The sequence below is a fragment of the Prinia subflava genome, chromosome 1, assembly GCF_021018805.1.
Source record: "Prinia subflava isolate CZ2003 ecotype Zambia chromosome 1, Cam_Psub_1.2, whole genome shotgun sequence".
Classification (NCBI taxonomy): domain Eukaryota; kingdom Metazoa; phylum Chordata; class Aves; order Passeriformes; family Cisticolidae; genus Prinia; species Prinia subflava.
The window spans coordinates 149,426,492-149,439,707 of NC_086247.1; the positions used below are offsets into that span (position 1 = coordinate 149,426,492).

A 13,216-nucleotide genomic window follows, 5' to 3' on the forward strand; every position below is an offset into this window, starting at 1 on the left:
GGGTGGGAATACTCCTTTCCCCAAGCAGGACTTGGTAACAGGAGTCCACTGGATGTCAAAGCCTTGTTGGCACAAGCCCCACGATTCAGGAAGAGTGAAGTAATGCAATGTTAATGGTCTTTGAATATGTTTTTCAAGCCATCTCCCCACTACATGTCACACTCTTACTACAAAATGGAAGACACAATCTACAATTACAGCTACAAATAACATTAATAAAACCAAAGGGAATTCAGAACAGGACTCGGACATACGCCTAGGTATTGCCACAGAGGGAGCAAAAAGTCTGCTTACCTATGGAGAGGAAAAAGCTTTCACAGCAAAGTATCATCTACTCAGCATGAGACTGCAGGAAGAGTGTTAGCAGCTCTAGAAGTGGAGTTACAGCCCCAAATTAGCAGGAAGATCATTTGGGTGCTGCTAGCACTGCTCAGAGGAGCTCAAACAGCAAGCTGGCTCTGAGTACTGCTATTAGAGACACTGGGAGCAGCAGCAAAACCAGCACGGGAGAATTCAGCTGGGTTTGCTCTGTGCCTGCTCCAGAGGCCTGTGGTAAACTGAAGCAGCAGCAGAGCAGTAATCAATGGCCAAGACACAAAAAAAGTTACAAAAGCACAGGAGTGAGCACAGCTCCCCTCCCGTGGCAAGGTGGGAGTGCAGACATGCACCTACTCCCAGGAAGCTCCCAGAGCTGCACCAACACAGCCACGCTCACTCCCAGACACCTCTCCACAATCCATTCCCCATACACATTTTCAGTGAACAGTATTGCCTGCTGAGAGAAGAACCAGGGCTTTACATTTCTTAACAAGCTGAAGGGTGACACATCCACAGCACAAAACATATTTAAAACCCTGGCAGAGGCAGTAAGAGGCCAGGTTTAACTTGGTGCACCTTCTCTCCACTGGACTCATGCAGTGTTTGATCAACAGCAGAGAGAAAGATACTGTGTAAAGAAGAGGGAGGGAAACACTTGCTAATACAGGGCAGGGAAGCATAAGCAAAGGCAGAAAGCAAAAGCAGATTTAACTAGGAAGTTGTAAAGGAGCCAAATTTAAAGCCTGTACAGGGGGTGGAAGAAAACCAGCAATCCCCACATAATATATATCACAGCATAAGTACCCACTACATATGAAGACACCTGCACTGTGTGCTTGTAACAGTCCTGCAGGCAGCGTAACAGCTGAACTCTCACGTTTACAGCACAGTGGCTACCCTCGATTTCAGATGAAAAGGCTTTAGGAACAACAGCTCAACCCCAGTTTCAAGAAATCATTTTAAAACTTGGCATTTTCATGAGGTCAGTGTCAAAATGTCAGCCTGCCCTTCAGTCCAACCTAACTCACATCACTGCATGCTGCAGGTTCATTCCCAGTTCAGGCTCACCTTGAGCACAGCCCAGTGCTGGGAACTTTCAGCTGGGTTCAGGCCAAAGGTGGCTCTGGGTACAGTGAGACACAGGGCATGTGCTGGACAACACCCTGAGAAAGGGCAAGGACGGGGAGTAACAGGGCCAGGCAGAGAATTAAACTTAAATACAAGTGACTTCCTTTTTCACACCAGCACATCTGATGACTAGAAAAAAAGTCCAGACCTTTTACCGAAGAATTGGAAGGAGGAATAGGAAAAAGCAGTTTTCACTCATGAATTCCTGTTTGTTTCATTTAACTTGCAGGTGTATCGCTTTGCAATGCTCTCTGATCATTTATTCCAGTACAGCCAGAGCTCAAGTAGTCTGAGATTCTGTGCAAGTTGTGAGGCCAAGGATTTCAAACAGTATTCACAATACAAGGGATTTCTGTTATTAAGATAGCATTATGTGTCTTTCTCAAAGCCAGAGAGTCTTTACTCAATTTATGTCAGCACCTGCATCCAACACACAACTGATATTCCAGCTTTAATCAAGCATGCTCAAAGAATTTCAGAAAACAAGAAGTATATTCTGAAAGTCTGCTGTCCAATTAGAAATAGAGTCAAAACATTTGAACAGCATGTAAACTTGCTGACAGTGAGTTATTCACCATCTTGACAAGAGCTCTCACAGTTGAGAGTACCACTGAAAGCCACACATCATGTCCAGAGGTTTCTGCCCATGTAAGACAATGTATTTCTCAAGATTTCTAGTGCCCCATGTACAGTGGAGAAGGACAAGCCAGCAAAGATCACACAGTGCTGCCAGCACTTGTTTAAACATGCTTCCCCTCCAGTGATCCATCAATACACAAACACTTGATGCTGCAGATTTATTGCCCAAGTCTTTAATTCCCATCTCAGACTCAGAGGGAGGGATGTAAACGCAAATCCAACCACTTGTAAGGAGTCCAGTATTATTTTCAGAGCCATCAGCAACTGATGGGCAACACCCCAAGCTAGGTACATCTCCCCATGGCCCCACTGAACTCTAAACTATAAATAAATAAAAGTCATTGATTTCTGAACTGGAGAGATGTTAGCTACTGCAATCTGAACGACTCAGCCAAGATTTCTGCAGAAAGGAAGGGAAGTCCTATGGAAATTTTCACCCCACCCCACACCGCATTGTTCTCTCAAAAATCTTTCAATATGTCTTAGGCCTGAACACAGAAAAATGTCATCTGTTTTCCACCTTTGGCAAACACTCAGATTGAGAATCCTCACAGCCTAAGCCCAGAAGTGACAGGCTTGGAGAGAAAATGGTCAGCCTGTCAATAGAAAACAGGCCAGGACTGGAACAGAGGGCGAGGAATAGCGTTGGCCATGCAAAGCATGTCAGCAAGATATGTGACAAAGTTGTCACCGGGTCACTTTGCTGTTTGATTTCATCTGCAGTCACCAGCCCATGCAGCCAAGGCAAGATTTTCACTGCCTCCCTTTGACAAAAAGCTGCGGCCTCCAGCATCAGACTCCACACCAGAGCAAGGGAAAAAAAAGACCAGGGGAAAAGCCACTGGCCACAGAAGGTATCAGCAGAGAAAACGATTACCAGGGAGGAGAATCAGCCCATCTGATATTCCTCCAAAACTTCCACTGCAAACACCAAAGCATGGAATAGAGGGTGGCAGAGGGTGCTGCCCTTGGCTGTATGCCTAACCTGCTGCAGCCCTCATGATATCCCAGATCAGTCCAGACTAGCAGCCATTCCATCGTGCCTTTAATAAAACACCCTCCAGCTGTCCAAGGTACCCAGGTGATTTGGGGAACACCTCTGAGACCATTTTCCCCATGGCAGTAACTACAGTAAGCTCCAAGGGCCAGTTACACAAGTCCTGCGTGACCTGCCACATTTACTTAAGATGCTATTAGCATGCCTAAATTAGATTTTTAGTTTGAAACCAATTATATTTATTTGATTTTGTGCCAACATCTCTGGCTAATTTAAAGGGCACTGCAGCTATGCAGTGTTAACTCTACACGATGGAAAGCAGGCTCAAACATCCCATTTCCAAACACAGCAACTTCACTGGAGAAGGTTCATCCTTCCCTTTTAATCACTGTCAGTTGCCTTTACGGTATATGCAGCAATGTAAATATCATGCTGGCTGTCATCAGGTATTACCAAGGCTCAAAACACAGCACTGGTATAGTAGCCAAGCTAGTGTTCTCCTTTCTTCCCTCCCAGTCTTTATCTCTGAACTCTGTCTCAAATGTAATTGTCAGCGTAGAGGATATTTTATTTGGCCAGGTTTCCACTTAACAGAACAATCTGTCTGCTTACAGTGCAGATGTTTGATAGTACCGTGGTTATTTTAGGTAAATAAGCTTTTAAGTATCAGATATATCCTCTCTTAAAGGCTATTATCCTTTCTTTTCAGCAAATATCTTGATCTAGTAAATATTTTCTGCATCTATTAGTCTGCTCAGCGCACAAGATTAGCCCACTAGTTAAAAAATTACATTTTTTAACCAAGAGTAACGAGAATCATCCTGAGCCTTAGGACCTGGACAAATAACTGAGCTGAGGTTGCCAGTTCATCAGGCCTCTCAGCTGCTCAAGTAAGATTTGCATTGGTGAGTCGTTCAACAGGAAAACTGTTCATGCTCAAGATGCTTTTTCCAGTGAAGCACAGTTTGCTGCAAGTCAATACCAAGGTATTTATTAGCTGCTAATACCAAGCTATTTATTAGACAGCAATTGGCATCCTCAGTGACTATTTTTACTTTACTGAAAGGATGGAACTTATGGCTTCACCTTTCAATTTGCTTGCTGCTCCTGGGGGGACCTTTTTGCCCTCCACAGCTCCTGCAAGGAGGCTGTAGCAAGGTGGGAGTCAGTCTCTTCTCCCATGTAACAAGTGACAGCATGAGAGTAAATGGCCTCAAGGTGCACCACAAGAGGTTTTTATCAGATATCAGGAAAACCACCTTCACTGGAAGGGCAGTCAGGCACTGGAACAGGCTGTGGAATCAGCATGCCTGGAAGTGTTCAATAACACTGGATGCGGGCACTTGAGGACAGGGGTTCGTGGTGAACACAGTGGTGCAGGGTAATCAACTGGACTTGATGATATTAAAGGTCTTTTCCAGTCTTAATGATCCCCTGACTCTACGATTTTATGACTAGCCCACACGGTGAGAGACAGAAAGCTTCACAAAGAAGTGGCCTAGGAAGTAAACGCATAACACATCAAGTTTCCGAAGAACTCCCTTTCCACTGGTAGATCTTGACGAATCACAAACTGGAGATATTTGTACCAACACCTTTAAGGTTTAGAGACAGCATAAATGCCAAGGTTCAGCTTTCCTGCACCTTCACGGGGAATTGTCCTTGCAGATACAGCCTGAACATAAAGCAAGTGTAAGAAAAGCACCAAGCCTCAGCCACGGGCTATGAAAGACAAGGCCTTGTTACTCCCACTGTCCTGGGGAATCCATTCAGCAGCTGTTTGATCCAGCAATGACAGGGTCACGGGGAGGTTTCAGTGTTTAATAGAACGTGTGTCTGTAATTCCCCCATGTGCCATTTCCAGCACAAGCATTCATTAATTCGGTATAGGGATTATACAATTTGGCATCAACCAGAGCAGGGGACTGAACTCCACGACCCTGGGAGTCCTCACTTAGCTCTGTGTCTCGGCAAAATAAGTGACAGGAGCCCTGGTTTTGTTCTGAAAATTGACATCATGAAATCCATCTCCGTGGATTTTGCAGGAAAGGTGTTCACTCCACAACAAGAAGCATTATATTTAATTGATGAATTTTCAAGATAACCTAATATTGTGTTGCCTGCCTGAAGCTGGAGACAGCCTGAAATTCCCAACTGCAGTTTCAGCTGCTCCACTTACCTCAATGGGTATCAGCTCAGAGCACAGCTGAGCCGATCATTTGGTTAAGAAAAATATTCTTTCAGTGCTCTCATCCCACAGCCATTAATGTGCTCTCTCCAAAGTTTGCACTTTCCAAACACCATCATTTTCCAATACCCTCTGCACTGTTCTCAAGGCCTGCTTTTCAGAACAGCTGGAATGAACCCCAGAATTTAAGGAAATCGACTTAAAATTCCCTGAAGACTGAAAATGAACAAGGGCCTAACTCAGAGAGAATCAAACTCAAAAATGCACAACCTGTCCTACAGTAACTATGGAGCTTTCATCCAGTATTTAGTAAACCATCAGTTTTACAAAACATGTGTTGAACTGCCCCAAGATGCAATAATCTCACATCCTGCCACAAGTACCTCAACACAATTCCACACTCACAAATAGTTTTTTTAGACATTTTCCTACCGGACAACACCCTCCCCTCTAATGAGCTGTAAAATTTGTCAATTAGCTCTGCTCTAAGACAAAAACCAACTTCAATTCTTCCACACAACAAGGCAGCAGAGGATACCACTGGACAAACCACCCGCTCAGATCTCACTAGAAGTGAGGTGGGTACTCAAGGTCAAATTTTCATTCTGCAGTTTTAACTTAATTCAACTCTGTGGATGGATGAAATGGGAACAGCATCCTCCCACACAGCTTTATTAATAGCAAGGTGCTAGCAATAAGAGTAAAGTTTGTCCTTAAATTACCATTCATGACTATAAAACAGTAAAACCTTGGCAAAACTCAAGGAGAATTTACTACAGTAAGAGATGATCACTGAAGTATTTCAATTCACACAATTCCTTAACAGCTGCTTGTACCTTTTCTTTGCAGAATGAATTTACATAGGCTCATTTCCTGCCCAAAGGAAATATCCATTGGGGAGAATGCTATAAAGTCAGTCTAGCACGGAATAGTGAAATGAAAGAAAACAAGAATTTTTTCTCTCCCCCGCCCCAAACTCTCAGGATAAGGCAGTTGGAGCAGAAAATTGAAATCTGGCAAAAAATTAAAACCTCATTCAGAAAAGCTTTTCTGTATTCCCTCCCAAATGCATTTTAATTTGACTGAGTTATCAGACTTTGAAGGTGTCGTTACACAAGCATGCAGTACAAGCTGTATAAAACTCGAAGAGATGGGAGGTGAAAGGAAGATTTGCCTAATATGGTGATTTGGTGAGAAAGTGAATCAGTGCTCTGAATTTACTCTGTACTTCGTTCATGGATGGGATCTGTGAAGCCTTTAAGAGTGGAAGACAATCATCCCCTGCAGACTTACCACAGTATAGAATCAAAGAGGTCTCAGAAATCCTGGCAAGGCACATTAGATTCTAGTTATGTATCAACCAAAATTTTTTTCCAGGGTGGAATTTCTCTCAATAACAAGAAAATTCACGTTAAGCAAAAATTCTGTGTGCAGTGGTGCACACCAGGAAACAACAACTTTTAAGAACCTCGGGGAGGGGTGAGAAAAACGACTTGGAAAAAAAACTTTGCTGGTTGTTGTAGCTGTTGAGCAGTTGTGAAAAGAAGTACTGGATTTTTCGTTTGTGCACTTGTATCACCACAAATCCCCACCTGCTTGTACAGTGTGACAGGAGCACCTAATATGGTTAAACCCAAGGAATATGCAGGCTATGCATGATGATTAACATGAAAACCCCACTCATGAGCAGTGTTTCAAGGCAAACAACTTGCTCAGACAAGTTAAGGGATCAAACTTAGGGCTGACAGAACCCCACACGAAGGTCAGTCCCTTTGTTTGTGTTCATGCACACAAGGGACATGAGAAATTCTCACTCAGTCCCATGGACCCGGTCAGGTGCCTGTAACCCTGCTGCCACTCAGCTGTAGTTACAGATTTGCTAAAGTGATCTTGTCTTACTCAAGCCAGGCAAGTTGGATTTTATTCTCAGTCTGGCTCCCTTTATTAGTACATGCATTATTTTGCCTACCACAGGTACCCCATCTTTTCTCACACACCAAGAGTGTGATTAAGAGCCTGGACTGCCTGTCAGCCAGAGACCTAACCCTGTCTCCAAGACTTTCCCATATGGCTGCCAGGAAGAGAGACGGAGTTTCACATGTCTTTTAGAAATGTCAAGGCTCAACTCCCTTAGGTGAAGTCACAGGAAACTGCAGCAGCTTTGAGAGCCAAGTCCTTCATATCTGCATCTCAGTTGTTTGATTTTAAACGGAACGCAGGATAATAGGCTGAACTTGTCTGGAAAGCCCCAGCATCCTGAAATTTCAAAGATTTTGCAATGCCAAATTCCACTGCTCCAACAGCTATTCTTCTACACCCACAAAGCCCTCAAGTGTGTCTCTCCCTATTAAGAAAGTTTAATAACACCAAGTTTACAAGCACTCCATTAGCATGTCCACAGCTAAATTTATTGCTGCAGAGATTTACGATGGATATTGCCCATTTTGGGGGGAATCTTCCAAGAAAACCTGACCAAGACACAGTTTGTTGCAATGCACTAATACAATTAGCAATAATTGTTATTACCGTCATTTTAAAGAGCTCCATCTTTTATTAAAAGATTACATCTTTAGACTCTGGCTTAGTGGGCAAGCTGCTAACACTCAGAAAGAAAAGAGATGCTGCCAAGTTTAAATAGACAAACGTTCTGGGGAAGAGTGGATTCTCTTCAAGATTTCATCAGCTGCAGAAGCAAGAAGCCTCCCAGGCATGCATTTGTCAGGCAGCCTGTACAGCCCTCAGGTGTGCTCAGGAGCACAGCACAGCCACACTCCCCAGCACCAGCCAAAATATTTGCATTAAACTGAAGCTATTTAAATGGATTCTTGAGAAACGGGAGTGTTAAACATTAATCGGTCCAGGTACCTAACAGTACTGGAAGCAACTGCTACAAAGAAACCAAGCCCAGGAAAGTGTGAACGCTTCCACAAGAAACACCCTGAATGTTGCTTTTTCTTCCTTAATACCCTGGAATGGCTGAAAGCAGCAGGATCTGTCTCTGCTCTCCCCTCCAACCAGCAGGCAAGGCTAACAACCACGTATTTTTCCCTTCTCCCTTCCAGTCTCCTTCATCACTGCTTGGCTTTGTGAGTCCTCATCTTGCTGCCTTGTGCATTTTATCCTCCTTCCTATCAGGGCACAGACAACAGAAGCGCTAAAAAAAGGCACATGCACAACCAAACACCTTTGGCTTTGCTTCCCCAGAGGTGAAAAGCGACTCAGTTTAGCTCTAATTCTAGCAGGGCAATGGTACCAAAGGTCTGAAAGAAATCAGATGTGTCAAGTATCCAGAGGACAGGGAGCCTGGCTGCAGGAGTAGCTTGGCTATTCTGTTGCACTCAGGATCACACAAGAGATACTTGTCCAGAAACAGGCAGCAGAGAAACTGGTACTGAGCACCTCCCACTTCAATTCCCAAGCAGACCAAGTACTATGAATGAACACTCATTTTTTTAACTTATCTACATTTGCCCAAAGTTAATTTAATGTAAGTTTTAACATAATATAAAACAACTAAGGCTTTCCACCAACTTTATGTGGAAAAAATGAACACACAGTTTTCAAATGAATAACCAGCCTGAATACTGGGAATATAGTGTAGGAATCAATTTTGCTCAGCAAAGCTGGGGGGGAGGAGTGGGAATCCATGAGGAAATGCTAAAACAAAACATATGGCACCAAGACTGAATCCTAAACACTCCATTTAGAACTCAGGCAGTTATATTTTGTACAGTGTAACATTTTTCTTGAATGGGTTTTAAATATCAGGCATGTGAAACTGGCTGCAGCCAGCACACAGGCACCACAGCTAGCACTGAACACCACACTCCAAAAAAAACCCCAACCCCGAAAGTTATCATTGGACAAGAGCCTCCCATTCCAGCCTGGTTTTTACATCCAAAGACCCTGGTCAGAACCTCCAGGCTGCTCTTTTTCAGTGGTCATGATTTCTCAACACGTGAGACTCCTACACAAGCACCTGACAGATGACCATGAACATCTTGATAAAATTTGGGAGAGCAGATACGTCCAAATAATTCCAAAAAGTTCCTCTCTACCCACAAAAAAAGTTCTCCCATACAGGGCTGGGATGAACACAGATAAAAATCTAAATATTCAGCCCCAAAAGACCAACGTGTTCACAGGCAAAGCCCAACTCCAAAGCTACTTGAAACCACAGTCATTAAAAAAACCTAATCATTCCTTAAATGGTGACTTCAATTTTCAATTTAGGCTTGATTTCTGATGGGATAAGAAACTCCCAGCACATCTGTTCATGCAGCCTGCACTGTCCTGATGGCTGCGAAGGAATCTGTCAGGGGAGAGAGGGCACAGGAACAGAGCCTGGGAGCACTCCCACCACTAATTTATCTCCTGCTTCTGGCACGGGCTGTTTGCAGCAAAGGGGATGCTCCTAAATCAAACAGCCACAGTCAGCACAGCTCTCATCTTTCCAAAAAAGTAGCAAAACGAGAATGACCCAGTTCCAACCAACTTCACTCCCGCTACCAGCATTTCCAAGAGGAATTGTGAGATCCAGGGGAACTCGCATGTGTGAGTATCTGATCAGCACAAGCAGCATGAGGTCGAATTTTTTTCAGGCTTCAAAAAGAAGACTGCAGTAATTTATATGCAATGCACGCTCAGAAGACCAACCACCTTCACAACCACAGCACAGACTATATTCTGCTTTTTAGATAAAAATTGCAGCATCTCCAAAGGCCCTATTCACCTGCAGAACTCTCGTTATTCTGGGGGTACATTTCATTGAAATGCTTCTTAAATCACTTCCTCTACCCCACCTGCATTTTATCCTTTTTTAAAAATGAAATCAGGTTCTCATCTGATCAAAGTTCCCTGATTCAGTGTACCAGAAGTTATTTAAGCCTAAGGAGGCTACTCAGCAGTTATTAACATTAACCAAGCATAATCAACATGGATATTAATCCACACCTCTATAATGGCATGAGTCATCCCCAGTGCTGAGTAATCCTTTTTTATTTATAGATGGTATTAACCAGAATCAGGGGGGCAGTTTTACAGTAGAGGTTCTCATTTCAGGTAGGAAACTTGCTTTTTGTATTCCTGCACTTGAGTAGTATGGAACAATCCACATCCAATAAAAGCCACATATGGCTACTTTCAGGCAAAACCAGTACAAATTAAAGAACTGGACTACAAATGGATTTCCATCAGAAAAAACAGCTGAGCTGGTAATCCCAAAATTTACTCTAAATTATAAGAGTAGTGGTTTTTTTATCAGGAAACAAGGTAAATCCTTTAAAAGCACCGGCACAAGGTTCATCTCTTTCCACATCAGAATGTCTCTTTGTTTTGTGCTAAAGAACCTTTATAGCTCATCAGTTATAAAGACAGCTCAAAAAAAAAAAAAACAAAAAACCCAACCAAAAACCCCTTGAGGTTTACAGGAGACATGAAGCAGGAGGCAAGGCAGTCCAGCTCAGTTAACACAGTGACATTTTGTCCCACAAATCATATACGTGCTAGGAAACTTGCGTCACATCTCCATCCAGGCCGCTGGCAGACACAGCAGTGTTTGAAGCGAGTAAAGGGGGGGCAGGGGACAGGAAAGTTAAAAAGAGAAACCATATGTTTGCAATATACACATCTCAGTGTACACTCCATCACATGCCAAAATGCCAACACAACCTTTCAGTGAGCAGCCGACATCCAGAAACAAAGTTTGCAGAGCGGCAGGGAAAAGATACAGAAGAAATCGAACACTTTCTCCAGATTTCTCCGCAGGTTCTGTCAGTTAACATGAGACAACACATCTCTGTGCTCCTCCCAGTACTCTGAGGCTGTGGGATTGTGTCTGCAGCAGCAAGTTCTCCCAAGAGCTGAAGTGTATTTACATTCCCTTTTGTTCCCATCTCACCCCGCTCCCCAGCTACAGAGGCATTCGCTCCTATCCTTGATTACTCGGGTCCTAATCCTTGCTATGTGCCCACAAAGCACGCCTTTGCAGGCTCTCAAAAGCAAAGGAAGTATTTCCTACACAGAGAAATTCAGTTCTCTTTCCCCAGGAAACGGGTGGCATGTTCTCCCCCTTGCTCCCCACACCTGGACCTCCTGTTCCTCAGGGAGGCTGAACATCCTCCTCCCCGGGGCACATTTTCCAGAGATTTAAAGGGTTGTTCTGCAGGATTACATCTTCCCTGTCTTTACAGGGAGTTGTCTCCTTCCTAAAGCACTGCTGCTCCCTCTGAGCAGAGGAGAGGACAAAGCATGATCCAACAGAGCAACAGGGATTTCCAGAAGGATTTCCCCCACTCCACAGCTTTAGTTCCTTCCTACTTTTAAACAATGCTAAGAATTTAATCTCTTAAAACAGCATTTTCACAAACTCTCCCACCCTCGACAGAAAACAAGCCTCCCCATGAGGCAGAGATGGAAAGCCTGGGCATGACAGTGCTACGTCATCCAGAAACTTCAAATAAAAGCACTCCACAAAGATTACTCAAAGAATTAACCTCCTTCCTAAAACCCTTTGGCCGGGAGCCTGCCCTGCCACTCTCCTGCTTCATTCCGAGCCTCCAGAGGGTGAGACGGGAGGAACTGACCTTAGAGTCACCTGTGGCACCACCTCTGATGTGTCACACACTCACCCTAGAGCAATATATCCCTCAAACACACCCCAACAAAATGATCGAGACAGCAAATAAATTAGTACAGCGGGAGGCCTTTGGTAACTGGGCAGTTTAACGCCAAGCTAGAGTGAAGAAGGAAGAAAAAAATCATTTAATGGAGAGAGCAAGGGCTGGGGCCTCGAGCTGAGGACAATGAATGAAAACGCACGGCAGCAGCAAAATCTCACGGTGAAAGAGGCTCGTTCGACGGCTGCACCAAACCCTGTGGGCAGGGACCAAAGCAGCGCGGGGCTCCGGAACCGCTGGGAGGTGTGATCACCCCAAAATGAGCGGGGGTGCCCTAGAGAGAGCCCCCGCAAGCTCTGGAGCTCACTCCCGCTGACCACCTCACACCCCGAACATCCCAGACCACACCGTGGTGGGAAGGAAAGCCCTCCCAAAGCGGACCTGTCCCACTCACCGCGAAAAGAGACACGGACCCTGCCCAGAGGAGCGGGCAGAGCCCCCTGCCAAGGGGGCGTCCCCGCCACCACCACAATCCTCTCTCCTGGGATGGGGGAGACCCACATCATCTTCCGTGGGCCCCGCACACAGATGAGGAAAGGCAGCAGCCTCAGCAGAGGGGTCCCACAGACCCTCAGAGTCCCCCGCAAGGCGGGAGGACAGATCCTCTCACATCCTTCCTACATACGTGGCTGGGGGGGTGGTGGTCACACAGCCCCACTCCGTGACGGGCTGTGTGCGAAGGGACCCCTCCCAGCTCACCGGCACCCCAGACCCTCACATCCCTCAGGGTGGGGGGACAGACCCCCCTCAGCTAAGGGGTCCCCCAGACCTTCACACAGCTCAGTGTGGGGGAACGGACCCTCTCACACCTCACATGGCTGAGGGAGAGGGAAGCCACACAGTCCCACTCCTTTGCGGGCTGTGTGACAGGATCGCTCTCGGCTGAGGGGGGTCGGACCCCCCCTTCCCTCAGCGTACTCACACCCCCACATCCGAGGGGCACCCTGCGCCCCCCCAAACCCCGATGGCTGCTCACCGATGACCTCCTGCAGCTCGTAGTCATCCTTGTTGATGGACCAGGGCAGCGCGCTGGGCTCCTCGGCCATGGCCGCGCTGCGCTCGCCGCCCTCCGCGCCGCGAGGGGGAGCGTCCCCGAGGGGCGAGGGAGCGGAGAGGAGGCGCTGCGGTGTCCCGGCTGTCCCCGAACCCCGGCCGAGCCCGAGCCCCCTCCTCCTCCGCCTCCTCCTCTCCCGCCGCTACCGCCGGCCCAACTCCGGCCGCCGCCACCTCCTGCACCTGCCCATGCCCGGAGCGCCCAACGTCACCCGC

At 45.9% G+C, this 13,216-nt stretch overlaps 1 protein-coding gene across 1 annotated transcript in view; it reads right to left on the minus strand.

Moving 5' to 3' along the window:
• Positions 1 to 13,216, minus strand: part of OXSR1 (oxidative stress responsive kinase 1) — an 87,358-nt gene extending 74,142 nt beyond the window's left edge. Inside the window, exon 1 of the mRNA XM_063416616.1 lies at positions 12,924 to 13,216. Within this exon, the coding sequence (XP_063272686.1) occupies positions 12,924 to 12,993 (70 nt within the window). The 5' untranslated portion in view covers positions 12,994 to 13,216. The remainder of the gene's footprint in view (positions 1 to 12,923) is intronic.